This window comes from Cetorhinus maximus, chromosome 1 (assembly GCF_964194155.1).
Source record: "Cetorhinus maximus chromosome 1, sCetMax3.hap1.1, whole genome shotgun sequence".
Taxonomy (NCBI): Eukaryota; Metazoa; Chordata; class Chondrichthyes; order Lamniformes; family Cetorhinidae; genus Cetorhinus; species Cetorhinus maximus.
This window is the reverse complement of record NC_135879.1, coordinates 141,817,303-141,841,179: the sequence shown is the minus strand read 5'-3', so window position 1 is coordinate 141,841,179 and position 23,877 is coordinate 141,817,303. Positions and strand designations below refer to the sequence as shown.

The 23,877-nt window shown below is 40.9% G+C and overlaps 1 protein-coding gene across 12 annotated transcripts in view; it reads left to right on the top strand.

Moving 5' to 3' along the window:
• fryl (furry homolog, like) overlaps positions 1-23,877 on the top strand; it is a 594,162-nt gene that overhangs the window by 140,161 nt on the left and 430,124 nt on the right. For 11 of the 12 annotated variants that reach the window (XM_078547597.1, XM_078547607.1, XM_078547572.1 and 8 more), the window contains one exon: positions 22,477-22,676. In XM_078547597.1, the coding sequence (XP_078403723.1) occupies positions 22,557-22,676 (120 nt within the window). In that variant the 5' untranslated portion in view covers positions 22,477-22,556. Of the gene's footprint in view, positions 1-5,439; positions 5,458-22,476; positions 22,677-23,877 lie in introns of those variants that run through there. The other variant, XM_078547615.1, reaches the window with a different exon arrangement.

The following is a 23,877-nucleotide window of genomic DNA, read 5'->3' as shown; positions in this document are numbered from 1 at the left end:
TTTACTTTTCCCTTGACTCTGACCCCATCTATTCACTTATTATTGCCTACACTAATTATATCTACCTTGATACTACCCTTTGATATATCCTCCTTAGCAGATAATACTTCCCACTGCCAGTTCCCTCCTTTCCACTCTGAATTTCCCCTCAGGTTCCCATCCTCCTGCCAATCGAGTTTAAACCCTCCCTGATAGCACAAGCAAACCTCCCCATGGGGACATTAGTCGCAGTCCTGTTAAGGTGTAACCTGTCCTCCTTGTGCAGGTCCCACCTGCCCCAGAACCAGCCCCAATGCCTCAGAAATCTAAAGCCCTTCCTCCTACTCCACTTCTCAAGCCACATGTTGAACTGCTGAATCTTCCTCTTCCTCCTATTCCTATGCTTGCTAGCATGTGTCTGCAGTGATAGTAGATGCATTGGTTATAATCTTCCAAAATTCCTTAGATTCTGGAAGCGTTCCGGTGGTTTGGAAAATAGCAAATGTAAAATTTTTATTCAAGAAAGGAGCGAGACAGAAAGCAGGAAATTACAGGCCAGTTGGCCTCACATCTGTCATAGGGAAATTGCTAGAGTCTATTATTAAGGAGGTATAGCAGTGTACTTAGAAAATCATATATTGTGATAAGACAGAGTCAACATGGCTTTGTGAGAAAGAAATCGTGTTTCACTAATTGATTAGAATTTTTTGAAGAAGGTGAATAAAGTAGAACCAGTAGATGTGGTGTTCTTGGATTTCCAAAAGGCATTTGATAAGGTGCCATATCAACGGTTACTACACAAGATAAGAGCAAATGATGTCGGTGTAACATATTAGCATTGATAAAGGATTGGTTAGGAAATAAAGGATTGATTAGGAAATAAAGGATAAAGGATTGATTAGCAAAGAGTAGGGAAAAATGGGCCTTTTTCAGTTTGGCAAGATGTGGCTAGGGGAGTGAGACAGGGATCAGTGCTGGGGTCTCAACTATTTAATATCAATGGCTTGGATGAAGGGACCAAATGTATGGTAGCTAAATTTATTGATGACACCAAGATAGGTAGGAAATTAAGTTGTCAAGAGGAGGCAGAGAGTCTGAAAAGAAATATAGAGAGGTTAAGTGAGTGGGCAAAAATTTGGCAGATGTAATATAATGTGGGAAAATGTGAACTTGTCCACTTTGGCAGGAAGAATAGAAAAGCGGTATACTATTTAAGTGGTGAGATATTATAGAACTCGGTGATATAGAGGGATCTGGGTGCCCTTGTACATTCATACTAACCTTTTTGTGATTGCAGCAAGTGATTAGGAAGGCAAATGGAGTACTGTGTATAGTTTTGGTCATCTATTTGAAAAAGGATAAAATTGCATTAGAAGCAGTTCAGAGAAGATTCACTCTACTCATTCCTGGGATGAGGGGCATATCTTATGAAAGATTGAACAGGTTGGGCCTATACCCATTGGAGTTTAGAAGAATGAGAGGTGATCTTATCGAAACATATATGAATCTGAGGGGACTTGATAGGGTGGATAGATGTTTCATTTTGTGGGACAGACTAGAACTTGGGGACACATTTTAAGAATAAGAGGTCTGCCTTTTAAGATGGAGATGAGAATTTTTTTCTTTGCGGCTAAAGTATGTAGAATCCTCATCCCCAGAAAGCAGTGGAGGTTGGGTCTTTAAATTATTCAAGGCAGAGTTAGATAGATTTTTGATACACAAGGGAGTTGAGGGTTATGAGAGGCAGACAGGAAAGTGGAGTTGAGGCCACAACCAGATCAGCCATGATCTTATCAAATGATGGGGCAGGTTCAAAGGGCCAAATGGCCTACTCCTCCTAAATCCCACATTTTTCATTTTTCCCCACTTTTCCTGAAGGCAATGAAACCTGTTAGCTTTTATGATTTCAAGTTACACTCCACTACATAGCTGAAGTGTTTTTACTTGATTCTAAGCTACGGTACCATCTTTTCTGTTCTAAGCTCTAGAGTAGGTCCTAACCCAAGCCTTAAAGATGAGACTCTGAGCCACTTGATGGGGAAGAATCCATGAGATGTGTTCCTATTGACTGTCATCCTCATATTTTTTAGGTGGGGTGCAACCAAGATTAAAAGGATCCACTGACACTGATGTTGGGGTTGTTGTGTGGGGGTGGGGTGAAATTAGCCACGCCCATGCTCATTGAATGCAGAACCCTTTTGGGCAAGAATCTTTTCATCTCAATTCAGAGCCAATGCCACTTGGTGCAGCTGTCTAGAATGAGGCTGTTCTGATTTGGGTGGGAGTGCCATGACTGAGCCAATAGACATTCCCCATGGATATAGGTAGCATCTAGATGTCAATCCAATATTGTGAGACTATATTCCAGTCTCTCTTCACCAGGTTGTTGGAGTGGGACTGGAATCCTTCATCTGACTTGGGCAGGAATACTTTCATTAAGCCAAAGGCTCACTCCCATGTTATGCTCAGTTTTCTTTTTTTTGTGATTGGTCAGTGCATCTGGCAGTACTTTTGTTTTCACAGCTTTGAAATTATGGACGAGTATCAGTATATTGAACACAGTCACAAGCTCCTAAGAGAGCTTTGCCTTAAACTTAGAAGAGGAAGCATGTAAAAATAATTTAATTTAACTACTCTATGCAAAGGTTGTTGAATATGTGAACCATTGTGGGCTGATCGTTTCAGCAAATTCAAGAGAAAAGTGGATCACTGGAGGAAAATTGATAAATCAGTATGAAAAGTATTGTGGGATTATTACGGAAGGCATTGGCACAGTTGTATTGTCACTGGATTAGTATTCCAGAGAGCCAGAGTAATGCTATGGGGTCCCAGGTTTGAATCCCACCACAGTTGATAAAAGATCTGGAATTAAAAAGTCTTATGATGACCGCAAAACCATTGCCAATTGTCGTTAAAAACCCATCTGGTTCACTAATGTCCTTTAGGGAAGGAAATCTGTCTTCCTTACTGGTCTGGACTACATGTGACTCCAGACCCAGAGCAATGTGGTTAACTCTTAAATGCCCTCTGAACAAGGACAATTAGGGATGGGCAATAAATGCTGGCCTGGCCAGGGATGCCCCCCACATTCCACGAACGAATAAAAAATAAATAAATACTTATTACTTACTAGACATTGATATTAGCCACTTGGGTTCACTGGCCATTTCCAGTTCTAAAAGAATTTTCAGACTTTTCATATTTTTGTCCTAAGTTGCTAATGCCATTGTCATTTAATGCTTGTATGTCATGAAGCTACAGGCTTGCAGTCCCCTCTTAATACACAGTTGCCTAATTCTAAACTCTTTGCCTCAAATTCCCAGTTAGTAGGACAAAGTGTTTTCTTTGCTCAACTCAAGTTACTGGCTAATTGGTTGTTCTTGTACAAAGAATAACTTGGAATTGAGGAGGCAATAATTCAATTTGGTTCCAATGAATTCATCTGGGTGTGGCTATATGACAGTAAATGAATGAATGCAAATGTACCCAACATGCAACTGGCTTCGTAGTCCACGCCAAAGATATGCCACACAAGTCCTGTCCCATAGTGTCTCACCCATCACTCCTGTCCTCAGTTCCCTATCTATCAGAGCAATGATTTGCAGTGTATCAACCTGCTTTTCAAATTGTTATGACCCTAGCTGAGGTTATCCCTCGACAAGCCTGATCCCAGAGTGGAACCCAGTTTGATAGATCCTAACTTTAAATTTGTTTGTTTAGATATGTGGAGAGTGGCTACTGAACAGAGTCAGCAGAGTCAATTAATGAACTTTTAACATAAGAATAAAACATTTAACCATCAAGAAAAGATTAACTATATTACAATACTCCTTCACCCACCGAGATATACCTTTACAGATATATACAAATTTGTAAGGATAACACAAGTTACAAACGCTATCTTATACTTTAATGTTCACAGTCAGTACACAGTCTATGTACACCTATGGTGACCTGTGGTCAGACACTATACAGTGAAACCATGTGACAGATGTCACCTGAACCAGATGCTATGGATCTCTCCTCAACTGCTCCCAGACGCTTGTCACTGAACTCCGTCTTTCACACAAGGGTTTCCAATCCCTGTTCTCCAAGATCTCGCCTCGGAATCTTCTCCCAAACCATCGCTTTCTCTCAGACGCCTTCCGCAAGGGTTCACCTCCAGGGTTTTGAACTCCCCTTCCGACGTTCCTCTCCCCAGGTCCCCAAATGCATTCAAGCTGTCTTCCCTGCACTCTCTCTTACTGACTCAGCTGTTAACAGTACCACTGTTTCACATGCCCACACCAAAGTGTTACAGGCCTTCACCCAACTCTTTGGACCTTCTTGCCTCTTGCAAGCTGTTCTCGCTTTAAATCCACCTTCTGCAGCTTTTGTCTCTTTAAATCTGAAGCATGGAGCCTTTCTGCCCTTCACTCTTAACCTCATGAACAGGACCTTTTCTAGATTCCTGTCCTTCCTTTGACTAGAAGGCCTGTTTGCGACTTTCCCTTGTTTCTGTCTCAGTCCTTTGTCCTTGGAACCTTTCAGTTATTTTGGGAAATCTGCAGCTACCTCTCCCAGTGTTCAGTCTCTCTCTTGGCTTTAAACTTAACTTAAACTGCTGTCTCTTTAGTTGTTCTTTGTGCGTCTGTGGGAGGGGCCTGCCTCTCTCGCCCCCTGTTGCTAGGCAACAGCCCAATTCTTTTTTATTAACCTAGCTGCAATAGTAACAAACCTTTTTCGAAATGCAGGCACCTTTTTAAAGTGAAACTAAAACTCAATTTGAACTTTCCTAAAATACAGATACAGAAATACAAATCAAACTTAACTTAAAAGCTAAAACTCATTCCTAACACTCTCAAATACAAATATAACTTACTTAAACTATCTCTATTTCCTAACACAATCCCTTCATGAACTCACTTCACCTATCTATGAAGCTCCTTGCCACATCCCTTATTAAATGAGATACAGTATATAATTGCAAGTGGTGGCTAACTCTAAGACTTGATCAAACATAAAGGTTCACGTTGGGTCATAGTTGAAGTCAGTAGCATCATTAGTTATTAAAACAGTAATCACTTTGGTGAAATTTCAGTCTTTAATCCAAAGAAACTTTAATTCAAATGGCATTAATTGTAATTTAACACATTGTAAAACACACCGACAGACATCAGTCATGTACTTATATGCAAGATCTGTAACTAGCACTGGACTATTCTAAATTACCATACACATAATGTTAATTAAATATTAGAATATGGAGTCAAATTTGGCTCAAGATTAATTAGTAAGTGCATGTTCAGTGTAAGATACAGATTCACAGGTGTTAATTCACTAATGAATACCCTGCAGTAGTCTGTTACAAGGGTGGAGACTTTATGTTTCTGTTTTATTTCCGTGAACTGCAGGAAATGAATATTATTATTAGAAGCAGTTTCAGAAATGAAAGTTGAAAGTGGAGCACTTGTATTCATTTGATCGTTTTCCTGAAATGTGAGTCTATATTTTTGTTTCTGAAGAAAAAAAATTGAGGGTTTTCTAATTTGTATTCTGGTATATGTCAGCACATCTTGCTGTGCCCTAAGTTGGCTAAATTGGTGAAAGTGCCAAAGGCTACAAGAAATTGGAAATAAAATGTTTTTCAAATAATGTGCTGAACAGTTGCCTGAAGTTGCCCTATTAACAATATATGTCAACATATGTATCATTGTTTTAGCATGTTTCATTTTCATGCTGTTCTTAAATGTTCAAAATTAGCTAATCTCTCAAAGATCCAAAAGAATACGAGTCACCCATTTAAATGTAGCATGCAGATATGTTCACTGTTATGCCAAATTGCAATCAATAAAGATGCACAAAATGTTGAAATCAAGCCTATTAATGTGATATGATTTGTTGCTGAAATTGGATTGTACTCTTAATGCCCGCTTTTCTTGGCCTCCAGCTGTCTCCTTCCCCTATTTGCTCACAATTTGCCCTGCCCTGAGAAGGTTTTGGCACATTGGTGTTAGATAGGGAATCGCAGGATTATGGCAATGCAGGAAAAGCACAGTTGCAAATGAATCAGGAAGGTGAGAGACTTGGAGGCAAATTTGGAGCTGATGGCATTGTCATGATCTTGTTGCTCTTGTTCTTCTTTGTGTAGAGATTATGGGGCTACCTGGTGGTATTGATGTAAACCTGCAGATTTGCTGCATGTAATCTCTAGATGATGCATGCTGTGGTGGAGCACTGGCCAAATGAACTACATGGCCTGGATAGTGTTGAGCTTCTGTTGTACCCAATAGATAAAGGAGATAAGCATTTCATTATATGCATAACAAGCCTTGTAGAAGATGGGAAAACTTGGTCAATGAGTCATGTGTCTTGAGTACCCAACCTTTCCTCAGTGTTGGTTTGGCTGATCCAGCTGAGCTTCTGGTCAGTGGTGACCTCCCACCACCAATATGAAAATGTTAGCGATTCTTTTCACCCTGATGATGGTGTTGCAGAACCACAAAAATGTGTCCCCAATTCTGCCATCTGATAATGGAGCCTACAGATTGCACTGCGCAATTGGATTTAATACAATTTTGATCTAAATGCAAGTCCTAGTAAGCCATAGAGTCATTACGTCAAAGAAGGTCGTCATTCGGCCCATTGAGCCCGTGCCACTCTAGAACAATCCAATCAGTCCCATTTGCCTATTCTATCCCCATAGCCCTGCAAGTTTATTGCCTTCAAGTGGCAATCCAATTTCCTTTTGAAGTCATGCAAAATCTCTACTTCAGCTACCCTCGTAGGCAGCAAGTTCCAGGTCATTACCTCTCCATGCATTTAAGAAAAAGTATCTCCTCATACCTCCCTTGCACCTCTTGCCCAAAACCTCAAATCTTTGACCCTTAGTCCTTATAACATCAGCTAATTGGGAACAGCTTTTTCTTGTCTACCTTATCTACTAAACCTGCCATACATACTTGTACACACCTCTGTCAAATTTCCCTTCAATTTCATTTGCTCCAATGAGAACAACCCCAGCCTCTCCAACATAACCTTGTATTTAAAATCCCATGTCCCTGGAATCATTCTAGTAAATCCCCTCAAGGACACTCTCATCCTTCCTAGAGTGTGGTGACCAGAACTGGATGCAATAGTCTAGTTGTGGCCTAACCAGAACTTTATAAGATTTCAGCATAACTTACAATGTTTTGTAATTAACACCCCTATTTATGAAGCCCAAGATCCTGATGCTTTGCTAACTGCTCTCTCAATATGCCCTATCAACTTCAAAGATCAGTGCGCATGAACCCCAAAGCCCTTCCATCTCTGTACACTCTTTATAACTGTGCTATTAATCTACCTTGCCTCTAATATATTTTGATAGCCTGAAGTTTAATAATAGGAAAGAGTGAAGGCGATAAGCTTCCATGTTTGTTGTCCTAGAAAAGTGAGTTAGAGAAGACAACTGTGGAATGAATCTTGATTTTAATAGTGTAGTCATATTGGGTGAAAGAGGAGCATTTAAGATGGCATATTTACTTTAAATAAGAGAAAAATGTTCAAAGGACCACTGGCCATATGGCACTAAGCCAGAGAGGAAAATAAAAAAAATAGCTTGTACTTCTCTGCACTCATGCCTATGTGCCCCCAGTTGATGAGTCTATGAAGATTGCTCTCTTCAAGCAGCTGCTAGAGATGCACTAGAGGGGGATTGGCATGCCTTAGCACTGATTCAAATACATTTCCATATATTGCCTTCCTGTGGAATTCGGTACGATGGGTTGTGGAGTCCCCAGAGCAGCAAGTGGGGGAAGGTATGGCAGGTAGAGTTGTGAAAGTGCCAGGTGGGTGCTGGGTAAAGTTCTGCGAGCAACAGAGGAGTGGTGGGTAGAGTTCTGAGAGCAGGGGCATGGGTAGAGTTCTGAGAGTCGGGGGGTGGGTAGAGTTCTGCGAGCGGTTGGGTGGTGAGTAGAGTTCTTGAGAGCGGGTGGCGTTGAGTCGAGTCCTTCAGAGCGAGTGGTGTTGTAGGATTCTTGAGAGCAGTTGGGGGCGTGGGGGGAAGATGCTGAGCAGGGAATGGAAGGGTGGAGTTGTGAGAATGGGGAGCAATGGTTTTTCCCCGCAATCATTTTGCAGACTGTGATACGGGCAGCTTTGAGGCATTAGAGATCATTCCCTTGAGCCACATCCTCCAACCCCCAGCCAGAGTCTCTGCTTCACATTTGGCATTGCTGCCTCAGAGGAGGAGGAACTTGTGACCCCCAATTGCTCATGGGATTGTGGCCCACGGTTTTAGGAACACCTAGCTTAGGCAATCAATTCATCAAATCATTATGTGATATACAGCCCAACATGACCTGATCAGGGTCTCCATTATCCTGCAGTATGCCTTTGATGCACCCAATTTCAGCATCAAGCATGCAAATGGCTCAGGCACTATTTATAAGGTTGCCGATAAGACAGTCTTACAGCCAGTCTTATAGGCCAGTCTTATCAGCAATCTTGTAAATAGGACTGAGCCATTTGCTCACCATGCAAGCTTGATGCTGAAATAGGGCACATCAAAGGCATCCTGCAGAATAATGGCTACCCTCATCAGATCATTTCGTGCTGTATATCATGCAAACACATGAACGGGCCTGAAAAGTGCGCAGCCTACCTCAGATTACCCTGGAAGGGCAAGGTATCTCAAAAATTTGAGCAACAGGTGAAGCTAGCTGTTTCACGCTGCTACTATGCAGTAGCAACATGAGTGGTACTCGCCACTAACAGGATGCTGCCGTCAAGCCAAAAAGACATTCTGCGTATCAGACAAATGAATAATGTGGTATATGAATTTCAGTACCAGTGTGATGCGAGGTTTGTAGGTCCTAAGTCCCAAAGACTGACATCATATCAAACAGCATGTCCCAACCACTGTTTGCAACGGGCAGGGTACAGACCAAAACCAACCAGCCCATGCTTGCAAAACTCCAAACATGGTGTCCAACATTCGATGTGATTCTGCGTTTGGACAACATTTGCTAAATAATCCTCCGTGTGCTAAGAAGTACGTTGACAACCAATTTAAGAGCGTCAGTTGTGCTTGCATTTGCGTGTACTGGAAGCTACATATATTAATACACAGGGCCCTGTGCTTTGCAGACAGAAAGAACATGTACACACATTGTGCCTGTTTCAGCTAAACAAAATAAATGACAGCCATTCACTGAATCGTTCCCCAGGGCAATGTCTTGACCAATCAGGAAATTGTTTCAATTTCAAACAATGCTTGGCAGTTAACTGTCAGTCGCCATTAGTGGTGCATACTCCATGGCAACGCCATTTGCCAACCGACCAGCACTCTCTTCACATACAGTATAAACTGTTGTTTTCTCCCTCATATTGGTATTCTTGCGAGTGCCCTGATGAGTGCAAGATGAAAAGCTTAGACATGTCTCTTTTTTCAGCAATACTCAAGGTCTGTACTACCAGATTGTTTTTGTATGTATCTTAGTTCTGTGTCTTAGTACTCGGCATTCTGAATACAATTATGTCATAATTCTCAAGAATTTATTAAAACTAGATGCAAAACTTGGACAGAAATATTTTGGAATCATGTTTTGTAGATATGAGTTGTGTTCCAGGGCAAAGTCTGTGGAAAGCTATGCATATACAACAGCAACTTTGCATAGATTAGACAGAGCTGCTTTGTTGTAACTGGCTAGTTTACAATTTGTTAATGTCGTGTCATATGCCTGTAAAGCTTTTTGGGAGATGGGTATTTTACTTTTAAAAAGCAACATGGAATATGGACACTGTACCTTTACAAAATGGGCTCCTGAGAGTCAGGTGACTTCTTTTATGGTTTCTGCACTGTCAGAACTTATGAACATAAGAATTAGGAGCAGGAGCAGGCCACTCGATCCCTTGACCCTCTCCATCATTCAATAAGATCATGGCTGATCTTAATGTAACCTCAGCCCCAATTCTTGCAAACCCCTGATAACCTTTCACTCCCTTGTTAATCAAAAATCTATGTAGCTCTGCCTTCAAAATATTCAAAGACTCTGCCTCTACTGCCTTTTGAGGAAGAGAGTTCCAAAGACACACTACCCTCAGAGAAAAAAATTCTCCTCCCTGTCTTAAATGAGCAACCCCTTATTTTTAAACAGTGACCCCTAGTTCTGGATTCTCCCATCCTTTCCACATCCACCCTATCAAGATCCCTAGGATCTTTTATCTTACTCTTCTAAGCTCCAACGGTTACAAGCCTAGTCTGTCCAACCTTTCCTCATAAGACAATCCGTGCATTCCTGATGTTAGCCTAGTAAACCTTCTCTGAACTGCTTCTAACGCATTTACATCTTTCCTTAAATAAGGAGACCATACTGTATACAATACCCTAGATGTGGTCTCACCAGTCCCCTGTACAACTGAAGTATAACCTCGCTAATTTTTGTAATCAATTCCCCTCAGAATAAATGATAACATTCTATTAGCTTTCCTAATTGCTGTACCTGCATATTAGCCTTTTGTGATTCATACACTAAGACACCTAGATCCCCCTGCATCTCAGAGCTCTACAATCTCTCACCATTTAGATAATATGCTTCTCTTTATTCTTTCTGCCAAAATGGACAATTTCATCCTTTCCCACATTATACTCAATTTGCCAGACCTTTGCCCACTCACTTAACCTACCTATGTCACTTTGTAGCTACCTTATGCCCTCTTCACAATTTATTTTCCTACCTATCTTTGTGTCGTCAGCAAATATAAGAACCATTCCTTTGGTCCCTTCATCCAAATCATTTATATAAATTGTAAAACGTTGAGGTCCCAGTACTAATTCCTGTGGCAGACCACTCATCACATCCAGCTAACTGGAAAAAGACCCATTTATACCAACTCTCTACTTCCTGTTAGCTAGCCAATGTCCTAACCATGCCAATGTGTTACCCCCTACACCATAAGCTTTTATTTTCCACATAATATATGCAAAGTTAAAATGCAAGTAGCCTTCCCAGATCTTGATAGAGTACCGCTCACCATTTTAATCAAAGAGATTTAAAATGACATCGGCTGCTAGACTTGCTGGCCCCATGAAGATGGAATTTCAAATAAAGATATTTTGGAGGCTAATCATAGCTGGAATATTGATGAGATAGCAAGCACCCTCCATTGTGTGATGAATTGCTTAGCTGTCAACCCATTCTATGGACATTGGAAATAATCGGTACTGTTGTCACTTGACAGAAACTGGCTTGATAAGAAATACCTGGAAGTACCTATTAATCCACAAGGACAGGGCAGGCCAGTCTGGGATATGAATACATCTTTGAAATGGGAAGCCATCTTAAGTCCAGCTCAGCGCGAGGACTCTGCCTCAAAAGTGACCATAGGCAGAGAATTGGACCTGGTCAATTTTACCTGCCAGAGTATAGTTCTTCACTCCAGGGATTTGGTGTACTTTGACTGAAAATATGTTTGCTGTTGTTCAGGGTGAGCCAGTGTGAATTCGTCACCAGAAACCTCCGACCTTCATTTTTCCTCAGTGCATCAAGAGACAATCCTTCAGGCCTGCAAAATTTCAGCTACCGTCTTGAAGACTAATTAGAAGTGATGCTTTTTAACCCTTTAATTATTTACATGTATGTTACATCTTCAGAAATTATCTGTTCTTGTGTGTTTATCTAGTATGTGTGAAGAGTGAGTGTCGTTTCAACTAGGTTTCAAGTGTTGTGAGAAATAGACATTTATCCTTTCTTTTGATTTAATCTTAGAAGGAAGCTTGTTTCGTGTCTGTCCTTTAAAATCACACCTCTCGAGGTTAAAACATGTCTCGTAAACACTTTTGTGGTCAGCTAAGAGATGAGAAAAAGGAGAAATGATCCCACATCTCTCCCTGTCAATAACACATTACATAATTCTATAAAATAATCCAGTTCTAGAATGTAAAAATGTGAGATTTTTTTAACAGACATAAAATATTGGAAACACTTAAGTCAGGCAGCATCAGCGGAGGGGGAAGCAAAGTTAATGTTTCAGGCTGATGACCTTTCATTAGAACTGTTTAAAGGTTGAGATGTAGCAAGAAGCAAGAACAGAGGCAGGAAAGCAAAGGAGGAGAGCAAAGAAACAAAGATAAGGTCTGTGATAGAGTGGAAGGCTGGAAAGATGAAATGGAAGAGGGATTATGGTGCAAAGCAAAAGGGGATAGTAATCAGACAAGTAAAGAAAGAACAGTGTGTAGAGATGAATATAGAGGAGACTGCAACATGAACAGTGGAAGCAGTGTATACTGCATTGAAAGTATGTATAAATTGCTGCTTTGTATCAAAGGAGCATTTGGGGACTCTGGACAGTGGAAAGAGAGGAGGTAAAAAGGCAGGTACTGCATCCTGTACTTGCATGGGAAGCATATGGAACATTCGGGATAATTTGAGGAATGGACAAGGATATCATGGAGGAGAGCAGCCGCTTTGGAAAGCTGAAAGGAAAGGGAGAGAAACAATGTTCCCTCCAACGTTCCTTCCTCATGCATGGTCTGTTTATTGGACTGTGTGGTGCTATTAAGGTTGTCATATGGTCACCCATCCGTGCTCAAAATGTTAGCTCTTTGCACAGTACTTCTCCATGTAAGGCAGCGCACCTGCGCAACTGCACTATTTTGAAGGAATATTGGAGGCAAAGATATATTTGGTGATGGATATGGCAGAGGTAGATCCATTGGATGTGGAGGCTTATGGAGTAGAAAGTGAGAACAAGGGGAACCTTAATGTGATGCTTGGAGGGAGGGAATGGTGTGAGAGTAGACATGAGGAAAACGCAATGGACACAGTCGAGGACTGTATCATTCATGATTGAGGAAAAAGGAAGACATATTGGAAGCACTGATGTGGAAGTGATATCATGAGAACAGATGAGGCGGAGATGGAGAAACTAGGAGAATGGAATAGAGTGGTCACAAGACAACTGGGTGGGTGGGAGGATGGATAGGGCAGCTCTGGAAGTCAGTGGGTTTATCGTGGATATTGCTCAATAGAAATGGAGATGGAGAGGTCGAGGAAGGGGAGAGTGAGATGGACCAATTGAAGGTGAGGGAAAAGTGGCAATTGGAATTTTTCAGCTGGATCAAGAACAGGAAACAACACTGACATAGTCATCGATGTACTGTTTTAAAAAAAAGAGGTGAGGGTGGCGACCTGAATGTGATTGGAATGAAGAGTGTTCCATATATCCCACAAAAGGCAGGCATAGCTAGGATCCATACACATCCAACAACAGCTTTTATTTGGGGGAGGTGAGTGGAATCAAAGAAAAGTTGTTCAATTTGAGGATAAGATCAGTTAGGCAGAGGAGGGTGGCGTGGATGGGGATTTGTTACGTCTGTTCAAGGAAGAAGCGGAGGGCTCTTAAGTTATCCTCCTATGGTATGGAAGTATAGAGGGATTAGGTGTCTGTGGTGAAAAGGAGATGGTTAGCGCCAGGAAACTGGTAACTGTTAAAAATGGTGGAGGGTTTTGGAGAGTCCCAGGTGTAAGTGAGAAGAGACTGGATAAGTCCTTGGTCTCCTACACTGTTGCAGTCTGCTGCAGTGATGTTCATTGTAAGCTGAAGGAGCAGCACCTCTTCTTTCGATTAGGCACTCTAAAGCCTTCCAGAATCATCATTGGTTCTGACCTGATATTGTTGAACTCTCTGCCCCCATCTCTTTTGGCAACAATGGTTGAAGATGATTCTGCTTTTCCCATTTATACCTCCTCTAGGCCCATCTTTTTATTTCTTCACTTGTCCTGTTGCACTACCCCCTTTTGGCTTGCACCATCTCCTCTTTTGTCTTTTAACTTCTGCTTTCCAGCCTGTCACAGATATTCTCTTTTGTTCCTTCTTCCACTCCCTGCTTTCTCTGCCTCTATCTGCTTAAAGCCTGTTACATCTCTAACATGCCACTTCACATACTTTGCAGGTATTGTTTACTGGACACAGTGACCAATTTGGAGCACAAGATTTTTGGCAGGTACATCAGTAGTCACAACAAATTGCACAAGAAAGGGTCCTTATTCTCCCTTTATCATCAGAGTGATTTTTTTCTACCTGTTGCAAACCACATTTGGTTGAGCAGTTGAAATTCGTGTTAAATCTGGAATTTGCTGCTCCATCTGCTGCTGTAACATGGCTAAAAATGTGGCACAGTCATCTTTCTAATGAAGTGATGTTGGCCAGGCGGGACCAAGGTCGAGGAAATTCCATGTTGTTTCTTGAAATGAGAGGCAGGAAATGGTTTGTAGGGGTGGGGTGCAGGTTGCTGTCACACGAGAAATGAAAGTACATAGGCACATAGGCGTGAACCACTTTTCTCCTGGATTTGATCTCCCAGTGCTTGCGAGATCAATCTTCATTTGTGGAAACCCCTGAACAACTTGGAAAGGTTGGAAACACTGGTCAGAATTACATAGAAATTACAATGCACAAACAGGCTATTTTGCCCAACTAGTCTGTGGTGGTGTTATGCTCCATATGAGTTTCCTCCCACCCTAATTCATAATTTCCTATCAGCATAGCCTTCTGTTCCTTTCTCCCTCATGTATTTCTTTAGCTTCCCCTTAAATGCATCTATGTATTGGAGACAAAAACAGAATTACCTGGAAAAACTCAGCAGGTCTGGCAGCATCGGCGGAGAAGAAAAGAGTTTTCTTCTCTTCTCCGCCGATGCTGCCAGACCTGCTAAATTTTTCTAGGTAATTCTGTTTTTGTTTTGGATTTCCAGCATCCGCAGTAGTTTTTTGTTTTTATCTATGTATTGGAGAGCTGTTTATGAAACTGTACATGAGCATGGGAAAATTGGAAAAAATGTATCGAAGTTATGAGAAAACTATGTAAAATTGATGTAACCATTGCTGAGTTTATTCTGGGAAGAAAGGGTGAGCCCACTGCACAATGAATAGCCTGGTACCGCCTGAGGGTGTGAGAATCTGCTAATCTCCTGTGGCACTGAAAACATTGCCTTTTGAACTCATGAACTGCTTATAAGCCAGTTATGTTGTTTTACCATTCCGTTAATTTGCCAAAACACTGTGCTGCTCTTAGCAACCATCTAATCACTGGGCAGACATTTCCTGCTCCACTTAGTGTTATGATTGAAAATTGCCGTGAAAGACCTATATGCACACTCTATAGTGTACTCTAATTAACAAAAATGATAGCTGATTGTAAACTGTCAAGGCGACAATGTAGTTAATGAATTCTGAGAAGAATCAAATGAATCAGTATTTTTTGGAAGTCATTTGCTTATTTTACTTTGGAGGATTAACCCTTTCCAGTATGAATTGCCTATTTAATTTTAAAACGTTATTTTCATTTTATTGTACACACATCAGATTTTGAACATTATGAAGTGGAACGCACAAATGTGGAGAATAGACGATAGTTTCAGTATTCTCCAACAATAAAGGATCAAATGGCAAAAATGAGTGCTTGTATTGAGAGCATTTACTTTTTAAAATTATGTTGTAAATTTACTGCAGTGAATTTAGCAGTACCACAGGGATTAGTGCTTGGGGACCCAGCTATTCGTAATGTATATCAATGATTTGGATGAGGGTACCAAAAATTTCCAGGTTTGCTAGCGACATGAAACTTGGTGGGAATATGAGCGGTGAGGAGGCTTCAAGGTGATTTAGACAGGTTGAGTGAGTGGGCAAATACATGGCAGATGCAGTATAACGTGCATATGTGTGAAGTCATCCACTTCAATAGGAAAAACAGAATGGCATAGTATTATTTAAATGGTGAAGTTGAGAAGAATGAGGGGGGATCTCATTGAAATGTATAAGTCTGACAGGGATGGATAGACTGGATGCAGGGATGATGTTTCCTCTGGCTGGGGTGGGTCTAGAACAAGGGGTCACAATCTCAGGATACAGGGTAGACCATTTAGGGCTGAGATGAGGAGAAATTTCTTCATTCAGAGGGTGATGAACCTATGGAATTCTCTACCACAGAAGGGTGTGGAGGCCAAGCCACTAAGTATATTTAAGAAGGAAATAGATTTCTGGACTCTAAAGGTGTCAAGGGGTAGGGGGAGAGAGCAGGAGTATGGTGTTGAAATAGAGAATCAGCCATGATCGTATTGAATAGCAGAGCAGGCTCAAAGGTCCATATTATCTCCTGTTGCTCCTATTTTCTATATTTCTATGTAACTCGGTTTAAGGGATTCGATGGCTCGGAAAATTATGCTTGTTGAGAGACTTTCAAGAAGAAACCAATTTATTCCAGTTGGTTAGAGGCAAAATACTGCGGATGCTGGAAATCTGAAACAAAAACAAAAAACGCTGGAAAAACTCAGCAGGCCTAACAGCATCTGTGAAGAGAAAGACAGAGTTAATGTTTCGAATCTGTATGACTCCTCTTCAGTTGGTGTTTATTTTCCAGTTTAAGGGATTTCATTTTAGGAAATCAGTGAAACTAATCAGTATCATGTCCTGAGAACTTTTGGTACAAGCACTGTAAGGACTAACCAACTCATTCAGTGCATAGTTTTGAGTGTATGTGGGATGGTTTTGCTTCAGGGAATCAAAATGTCACACCTAACTGATTACATTAGGGGACAGGGCTGTATTTGGGGGCTGGTTTTTTAAACATTAATGGGTAGATAGCTGTCTCCTGAGATTGATAACTTTGTACTTCAAATAAGAGAGCTATAAGGCCAAATGCTGGTTCCAGGATGTTCAATAGAGAATTTGAAAAATTGCATTTGGCGTAAATTGGTGAGATTAATGCTTGAATTTAGGAACAGTCCATACTCGAGCTTTCCTTCACTGTGAACATTTTTAAGTTGTTGTGTTTCATGTAACTTTACTACAAATGTATTCATAGATTTCTATGTTGGTGAAACTGGGGTTGTTCTCCTTGGAGCAAAGGAGGTTGAGGGGAGATTTGATAGAGGTGTACAAGATTTTGACAGATTTGGATTATCCAGACAAAGAAAAGCTGTTCCATTGGCTGATGTTACCAGGACTAGGGACACAGATTGAAGTCTTTGGGCAAGAGATGGAGGAAGGATCTGTGGAAGAACTTTCTACACAGTGTGTGGTAATAACCTGGAATTCGCTGCCTGCATGGGTGGTGGAAGCGGAGATAATCAGTGATTTCAAAAAGAAATTAGGTGGGTACTGAAGGAAATAAACTTGCAGGGCTGTGAGGATAGAGCAGTGGAATGCGACTGACTGGATTGCTCTATAGAGAGCCAGCATGGACTAGATGAGCTAAATGGTTTCCTTCTGTGCTGTACTGATGACCCTGACTAACTGCAAAATGAACAAAACATAATGACCTGCATATATATAAAATTGTAGAGTTACTTTAAAGGAATCTATTTGCATTCATAGCATTTTAGAAGTGCAATTCCCACCACTTATAATGGATATATTGGTGTTAACCTGATTTGCCTGCTATATGCAATGCACACTAAAACTGTGGTATCGAATAAAGACAGTGTCAATAGCCAGTTTAGCTTCCAATTATATCATGTTCAGGTAGGATCATAAACATCTGGAAGAGGAAAGGAACACAGGACCTTAACAGCTGAAAGATAATGAACTGGGTTTTGCGGTCAGCAGTGAATGAATGGCGCTCGCCTTTCATTACGCTTATACTTGTACACAGATTTTCTCTAGACTTTTGTACTGAAAGCTGTAGTTCAAAACAGCATGGTATCCTCTGGAGGGGATCTGGGACCTGTGTGAACAGGCAAAACAACTGTATGTCTCGACTAAACTGATTGAAGAATCCTTACTGAGCCATGCAGCCTGAACCAGGAAGTGTAAGTTAAAATAGTTCATTTAAAGCATATAAAGTAGAGAGAGAAAGAAAGATGAGTTAAAGAGAGGCAAATAATAGATAGAAAGAAAATGTTTTGGAAAAAGTACTTACATTTTTTAAAAATTGCAACAATAATTAAAATCTGGAGGAATGAGATTCCATGCATATAAAAGTTAATTTTTAGCATCAGAGAGGTTGTTTGGAAGTAATTAAGACTTTTCACGCTGCTAAAAATTAACCTAGACTAGAATGGACAAACCCTAACTTCATCTGCTGTGTTTAGTAGATAATTATCAGGTAGGTACCCCAGCTTTATACCTTTACATGGATTTCAATGCTGAGCTTTTTGGTGAGATACTGATGTAGCAAAGCTTCTGGAAGAGCACAACATCTTGGACAGCAGCCTCCTGATTTTATAGTTTAACTGCAGCTGCTGGTAGTTGCTGCCTGATGGACACTCTACTAACAGTGAGTGCTGACGGCCACATTGGCTGGATTTTGTGGTTTAAAAAAAAACAAGGAAATTTTGCAACCTGAGCAATGGTAAATAAATGTAATCCTGTTGGTCAGCTGCTATTTTACCATGTTGAATGTGAACCGTGGCATTGCATTACTGAGGCATTTGCTTCAAGTAAATAGGTAATTCTGAAATGTTTTGAATTGGCTTGACCATGTGCTATACTAGTAAATTGATTTTAAATAAATTTCTGTGTAGTTTGTATTGGAGTAGCAGAATGTTGATTAATGTGTGAGAAATTCAACTAGCAATTTTGAGCATGTACAGGATGTTGCTTTGGCCGGACAAGCTCTTTCTGTAGAGACAGAACCTTTTTCATGGCCAAAAGACTGTCTTTACAGTAGTCAATCAATGACTCTTTGCGTGAGTTTTGCTGATATATTCTTGACTTCAGGTACTGCAGTATTAAAAGAAACAATTGTATCTGGACTGGGGTGGGAGTAAAGATCAGCAAAATAGAAAAGTGGGGAAAACATTAGAAACAAGTCCCGAGATATATTGTGGGTGTTAAGCTTAAGGGAGGGCACAACTAGATGTTAAATATTCCCGGGTACAAGGTGTTCAGAAGAGATAGGAAAGGAGGAGGCGTGACGGCATTGGTTAAGGAGAGCATTGCAGTGCTGGAGAAAGAGGATGCCCCAGAGGGTTCAAGGACAGAATCAATTTGGCTAGACCTAAGGAACAAAAAGGGTGCAATTACATTGCTCAGTGTAGTCTTTGGTCCGCCAAATAGTGAGAAGGACCTAGAAAAGCAATCTGTAGGGAAATTACAGAGAGATGCAATTATACAGTAGTTATAATGGGGAACTTTAATTACCCGAATGTAGACTGGCACAGTGGTAGTGTAAAGGGTGGAGAGGGACAAAAGCTCCTAGATTGTGTTCAGGTGAATTTTCTACAGCAGTATGTGTCCAATCCAACAAGAAAAGACGCACCACTGGACCTGGTTCTTGGAAATGAGGTGGGCCAAGTAGATCAAGTGTCAATGGGGGAACATTTAGGAGACAGTGATCATTGTGCGTTTTAGGATGATGATAGAAAAGGACGATGGGCAATCCAGCGTAAGAATAATTAACTGGACAAAAGCCGACTTCGATGGGGCAAGAACTGAACTGGGCCAGATGGACTGTAACGAAAGATTGGCAAGAAAGACTAACTGAACAATGGGCTACCTTCAAACAATAATTGGCCTGGGCACAGTCAAGGTATATTTCATTGAAAGGGAAAGGTAGGGCAAACCGATCCAGAGCTCCCTGGATGAAAAAGGAGATTTAAATTAAGATAAAGAAGGAAAAGTACGCTTATGGTTGGTGTCAGGTAGAAAATACAATTGAGAACCAAGAGGGATGCAAAAGGCCCAGATGGAAGGCGAGAAAGCATATTAGAGAAGTGAAGAGGGATGATGAGAAAAGACTGGCGGCCAACATAAAGGGGAATTCCAAAGTCTCCTATGGACATATAAATAGTAAAATGCTGGTAAGAGGAGGAGTAGGGCCAATTAGGGACCTAAAAGGGAATTTACACATGGACGAACGGGCCATGGCTGAGGTATTAACTGAATATTTTGCATCCGTCTTTACCAAGGAGGTAGGTGTTACCCGGTCATGGTGACAGATGAGGAAACTGTTGCTAGAAGGGTTCAAAACTGACAAGGAGGAAGTGTTGAATAGACTGTCGGTACTTAAACTTGACAAGGCACGGGGACCGGATGAGATGTATCCAAGGATATTGAAGGAAGTGAGAGTAGAAATTGCAGGGACTCTTTCAGTCTTCCCTGGACTTGGGGGTGATGCCAGGGGACTGGAGAATTGCAAGTGTTGCGCCCTTGTTCCAAAAAGGTTGTAAGAATAAGGACGGCAATTACAGACCAGTCAGTTTAACTTCAGTGGTGGGCAAGATTCTAGAAACAATTATTCGGGATATAATTAGTAGTCACATGGAAAAATGTGGGTTGATAAGGAAAAGCCAACATGGATTTCTAAAGGGGAAATAGTGTTTAACTAACTTGCTGGAGTCTTTTGAAGAGGTAACAGAAAAGGTCAATGAGGGTAATGCTGTTGATGTGGTGCACATGAACTTTCAAAAGGCATTTGATACCGTGCCACACAACAGACTTGTGAGAAAAGTTATTGCTCATGGAATAAAAGGGACAGTAGCAATGTGGATACAAAATTGGCTGAAAAATAGGAAGCAGAGTAATGGTCAATAGATATTTTTTGGGCTGGAGGACGGTTTGTAGTGGAGTTCCTCAGGGGTCGGCACTGGGACTCTTGCTTTTCCTGATAAATATTAATGATCTAGATCTTGATATGTAGGGGACAATTTCAAAGTTTGTGGACGATATGAAGGTTGGGAGTGTTGTGAACTGTGAGGAGGATGGTGTGGAACTTCAAGAGGACATAGATAAGTTGGTGGAGTGAGCAGATAGATGGCAGCTGAAGTTCAATGCGGAGAAGTGTAGAAATAGCATGTATAGACAATATGAAATAAGGGGTGAAATTTTGAAGGGGGTGCAGGAGCAGAACGACTTGGGTATATATAGGTGCATCGATCGTTGAAGGTGGCAGGACAGGTGGAGAGAGCAGTTAATAAAGCATATAGTATCCTAGGCTTTATTAATAGGGGTATAGAGTACAAGAGCAGGGAGGTTATGCTGAATTTATATAAGACACTCGTTAGACCTCATCTGGAATATTGTGTACAGTTCTGGGTGCCATATTATAGGAAGGATGTGAACACATTGGAGAGAGTGCAGAAGACGTTTACATGAATGTTTCCAGGGATGAGAAACTTAAGCTATGAAGATAGATTGCAGGGGTTGGGACTGTTCTCCTTGGGAGAGAAGAAGGCTAAGAGCAGATTTGGTAGAGGTGTTCAAAATCATGAGGGGGTTGGACAGAGTAGATAGGGAGAAGCTGTTCCCGCTTGTTAAAGGATCAAGCACGAGAGGGCACAGATTTAAAGTGGTTTGCAAAAAAAGCAAATGTGACGTGAGAAAAAACTTTTCCACACAACAAGTGGTTCAGCTCTGGAATGTACTGCCTGGAAGTGTGGTGGAGGCAGGTTCAATTGAGGCATTGAAGAGGGCATTAGATGATTGAATAGAAACAATGTGCAAGGGTAGCGGGTAAAGGCACAGCAATGGCACTAGGTCATGATATTCATTTGGAGAGCTGGTGCAGACACGATGGGCCAAATGGCCTCCTGTGCTGTTAAAATTCTGTGATTCTGAGAGATTGCACTCTTGATATACAATCAACCTATTCCTCCAGCTTTACTCTAGAGGGCAAGAACAGCACCAAACTTGTTTCCCCCCATCACATAACTGTTTCACCTGATCATCTGCCTTCCATGCCCTTTCTTCCCACTACTAACATGAAATGAGAAAAGCATAAGAAGTTGTTTGTATCCGAAACAGAAACCATCCGCATAAACTGTCTTGGGCCTCATCTGGTCTTTTCTCCATTGTAACACTAATTCTGGATTTGCTGAACATTGGTTCAGCATCTCTGAACATCTTGAACATCTCTAATCCAAGTTGAGTTTCCTTCCTCACATCAATCTGTTACCAAGATTCATTTTTTTCACCATTGGAACATTTTCTGCCTTCTTCACAGTCTCTCCCTCAGTGCTGTGAAATCTAGATTGCATCTTTATCACATCAAACCTTGACTTCTTTAGCTATTTCCTTGCTAGCATCCCTGGCTCCACAAATTCAACTTAGTCAGCATTCAGCAGCCTATGTTCTCCCCCATAGAAAGACCCACAAACCCGTTGCTCCTATTCTTGCTAAATCTTACTATTCCCAAATAGCACTCTTACAATTGGGTTATTAACTTGTTCCCTGTTCCCTGCAGTCCATTATGCCATTTTGACAAACATTTGATCCCTGGCTTCTGGAATGTCAAAATCTATTCATCATGTCATGATCTGCTGTCACAAACACCTAAAAGTCTTTATAGTTTAGTTGTGCTTACAAACCTTCCACTCTAAATGTTTTCTTTCTTGGTGTCAATGTGTACCTTTTTTTTCTTTCTAAATTGCTGAGAGATGTGTTTCCTTGTTAGGAATGCTGTAGAAATGCAAGTTGTTAATTTGCTGATTGGTATAATCTTCTGTTGTTCTAGTTTAAGCTGCTTACAATGCTGCATTGCATGCTTCCTGCTGGCCACCCATTGTAAATAATTATATTCCTTTGTGTTTTCATGCAGCATCAGCACCTGTTAGCACCGTAACCAGGCGCCGTATTTCTCCAGGTAGTAATCCTGCCTGGGAGAAGAAGAGTGTCACAATGTCAAACATTACCATAGACCCGGACATCAAACCTGGGGAATATGTTATTAAGAGCCTCTTTGCAGAATTCACAGTTCAGGCTGAAAAAAAGATTGAAGTTGTGATGGCTGAACCATTGGTAAGTCAAATTTGAGTTTTAAAAAAAAAAGCGGAAAGGCGATTGATTTTTCTTATCATCTGCACCCTACTACCCTTTGAGCAGCACTCTACCACCTTCCCTGACTAAGAATAATGGTTGGAGAAATGCTGTGAGATCCCCGTTAATGCTACTCTATATCTGATTATGCGTGGGAGTAGCCTTCGGTAATTGGTTCTGTAGATTTGTTGCCCTTTACATCTTTACTACCTAACTGCAGGCAGAGGAGCCCCAACTCTCTGGAAATCTCCCTTGTAAATCCCTAACTCTTTACCTCCCTCATCGCTTTCAAAAGTTTTTTCAAAAACAGCTCTTCAACTAAGTTTTCAGTTGTCCTTCCTCACTCTCAATGGCTAGATTTCTGTTCTTTTTCCTCATTTATGTGACACTTTGGGATGTTTTTCTACTTTAACTTGCATTTACATAATGCTTTTATTGTTTAATATGTTACTAATTTCATTTTTAGATGTATATAGATAGCACCCTAAAAGTTTGGCTGCTCAAAGCAGTTGAAGGAAAATTGTTTGAATCATTTGGTTAAGTTTGTAATACATGAACATTAACTTGGCAGAGAGGAAGTTGGCAGAAATTTGGTTGATTTTTGTCAGGGTAGCTACTTTTTCATTAATATATGTTTAGTGCCTGGAGCAGGTTTATGCTTGGTTTTTATTTAGCCTGTTGGACAAGTTCCTGAGTCATGATGGATTTCATCCTAGGGTCTTAAAAGAAGTGGCTAGTAAGGTAGTTGATGTGCTGGTTTCAATTTTTCAAAATTTCCTAGATTCGGGAAATGCTCTATTAGATTAGAAAGTAGCTAATGTAACTCCTTTATTCATAAAGGGAGGAAGACAGAAAGCAGGAAACTATAGGCCACTTAACTTAACATCTGTCATAGGGAAATGTTAGAAACTATTTTTATAGCAGGGCCCACTTAGGTAAATTCAAGGTAATCAGGCAGAGTCAACATGGTTTTATGAAAGAGAAGTCATGTTCAACTAATTTATTGGAGCTCTTTGAAGAAGTAACATGTTTTGTGGATAAAGGGGAACTCGTGGATGGTACTGTACTTCGATTTCCAGAAAGCACTTGATAAGGTGCCACACCAAAGGTTATTGTGGAAAATAAAAGCTGATGGTGTAGGGAGTAACATATTGGCATGGATAGAAGATTGGCTAGCTAACAG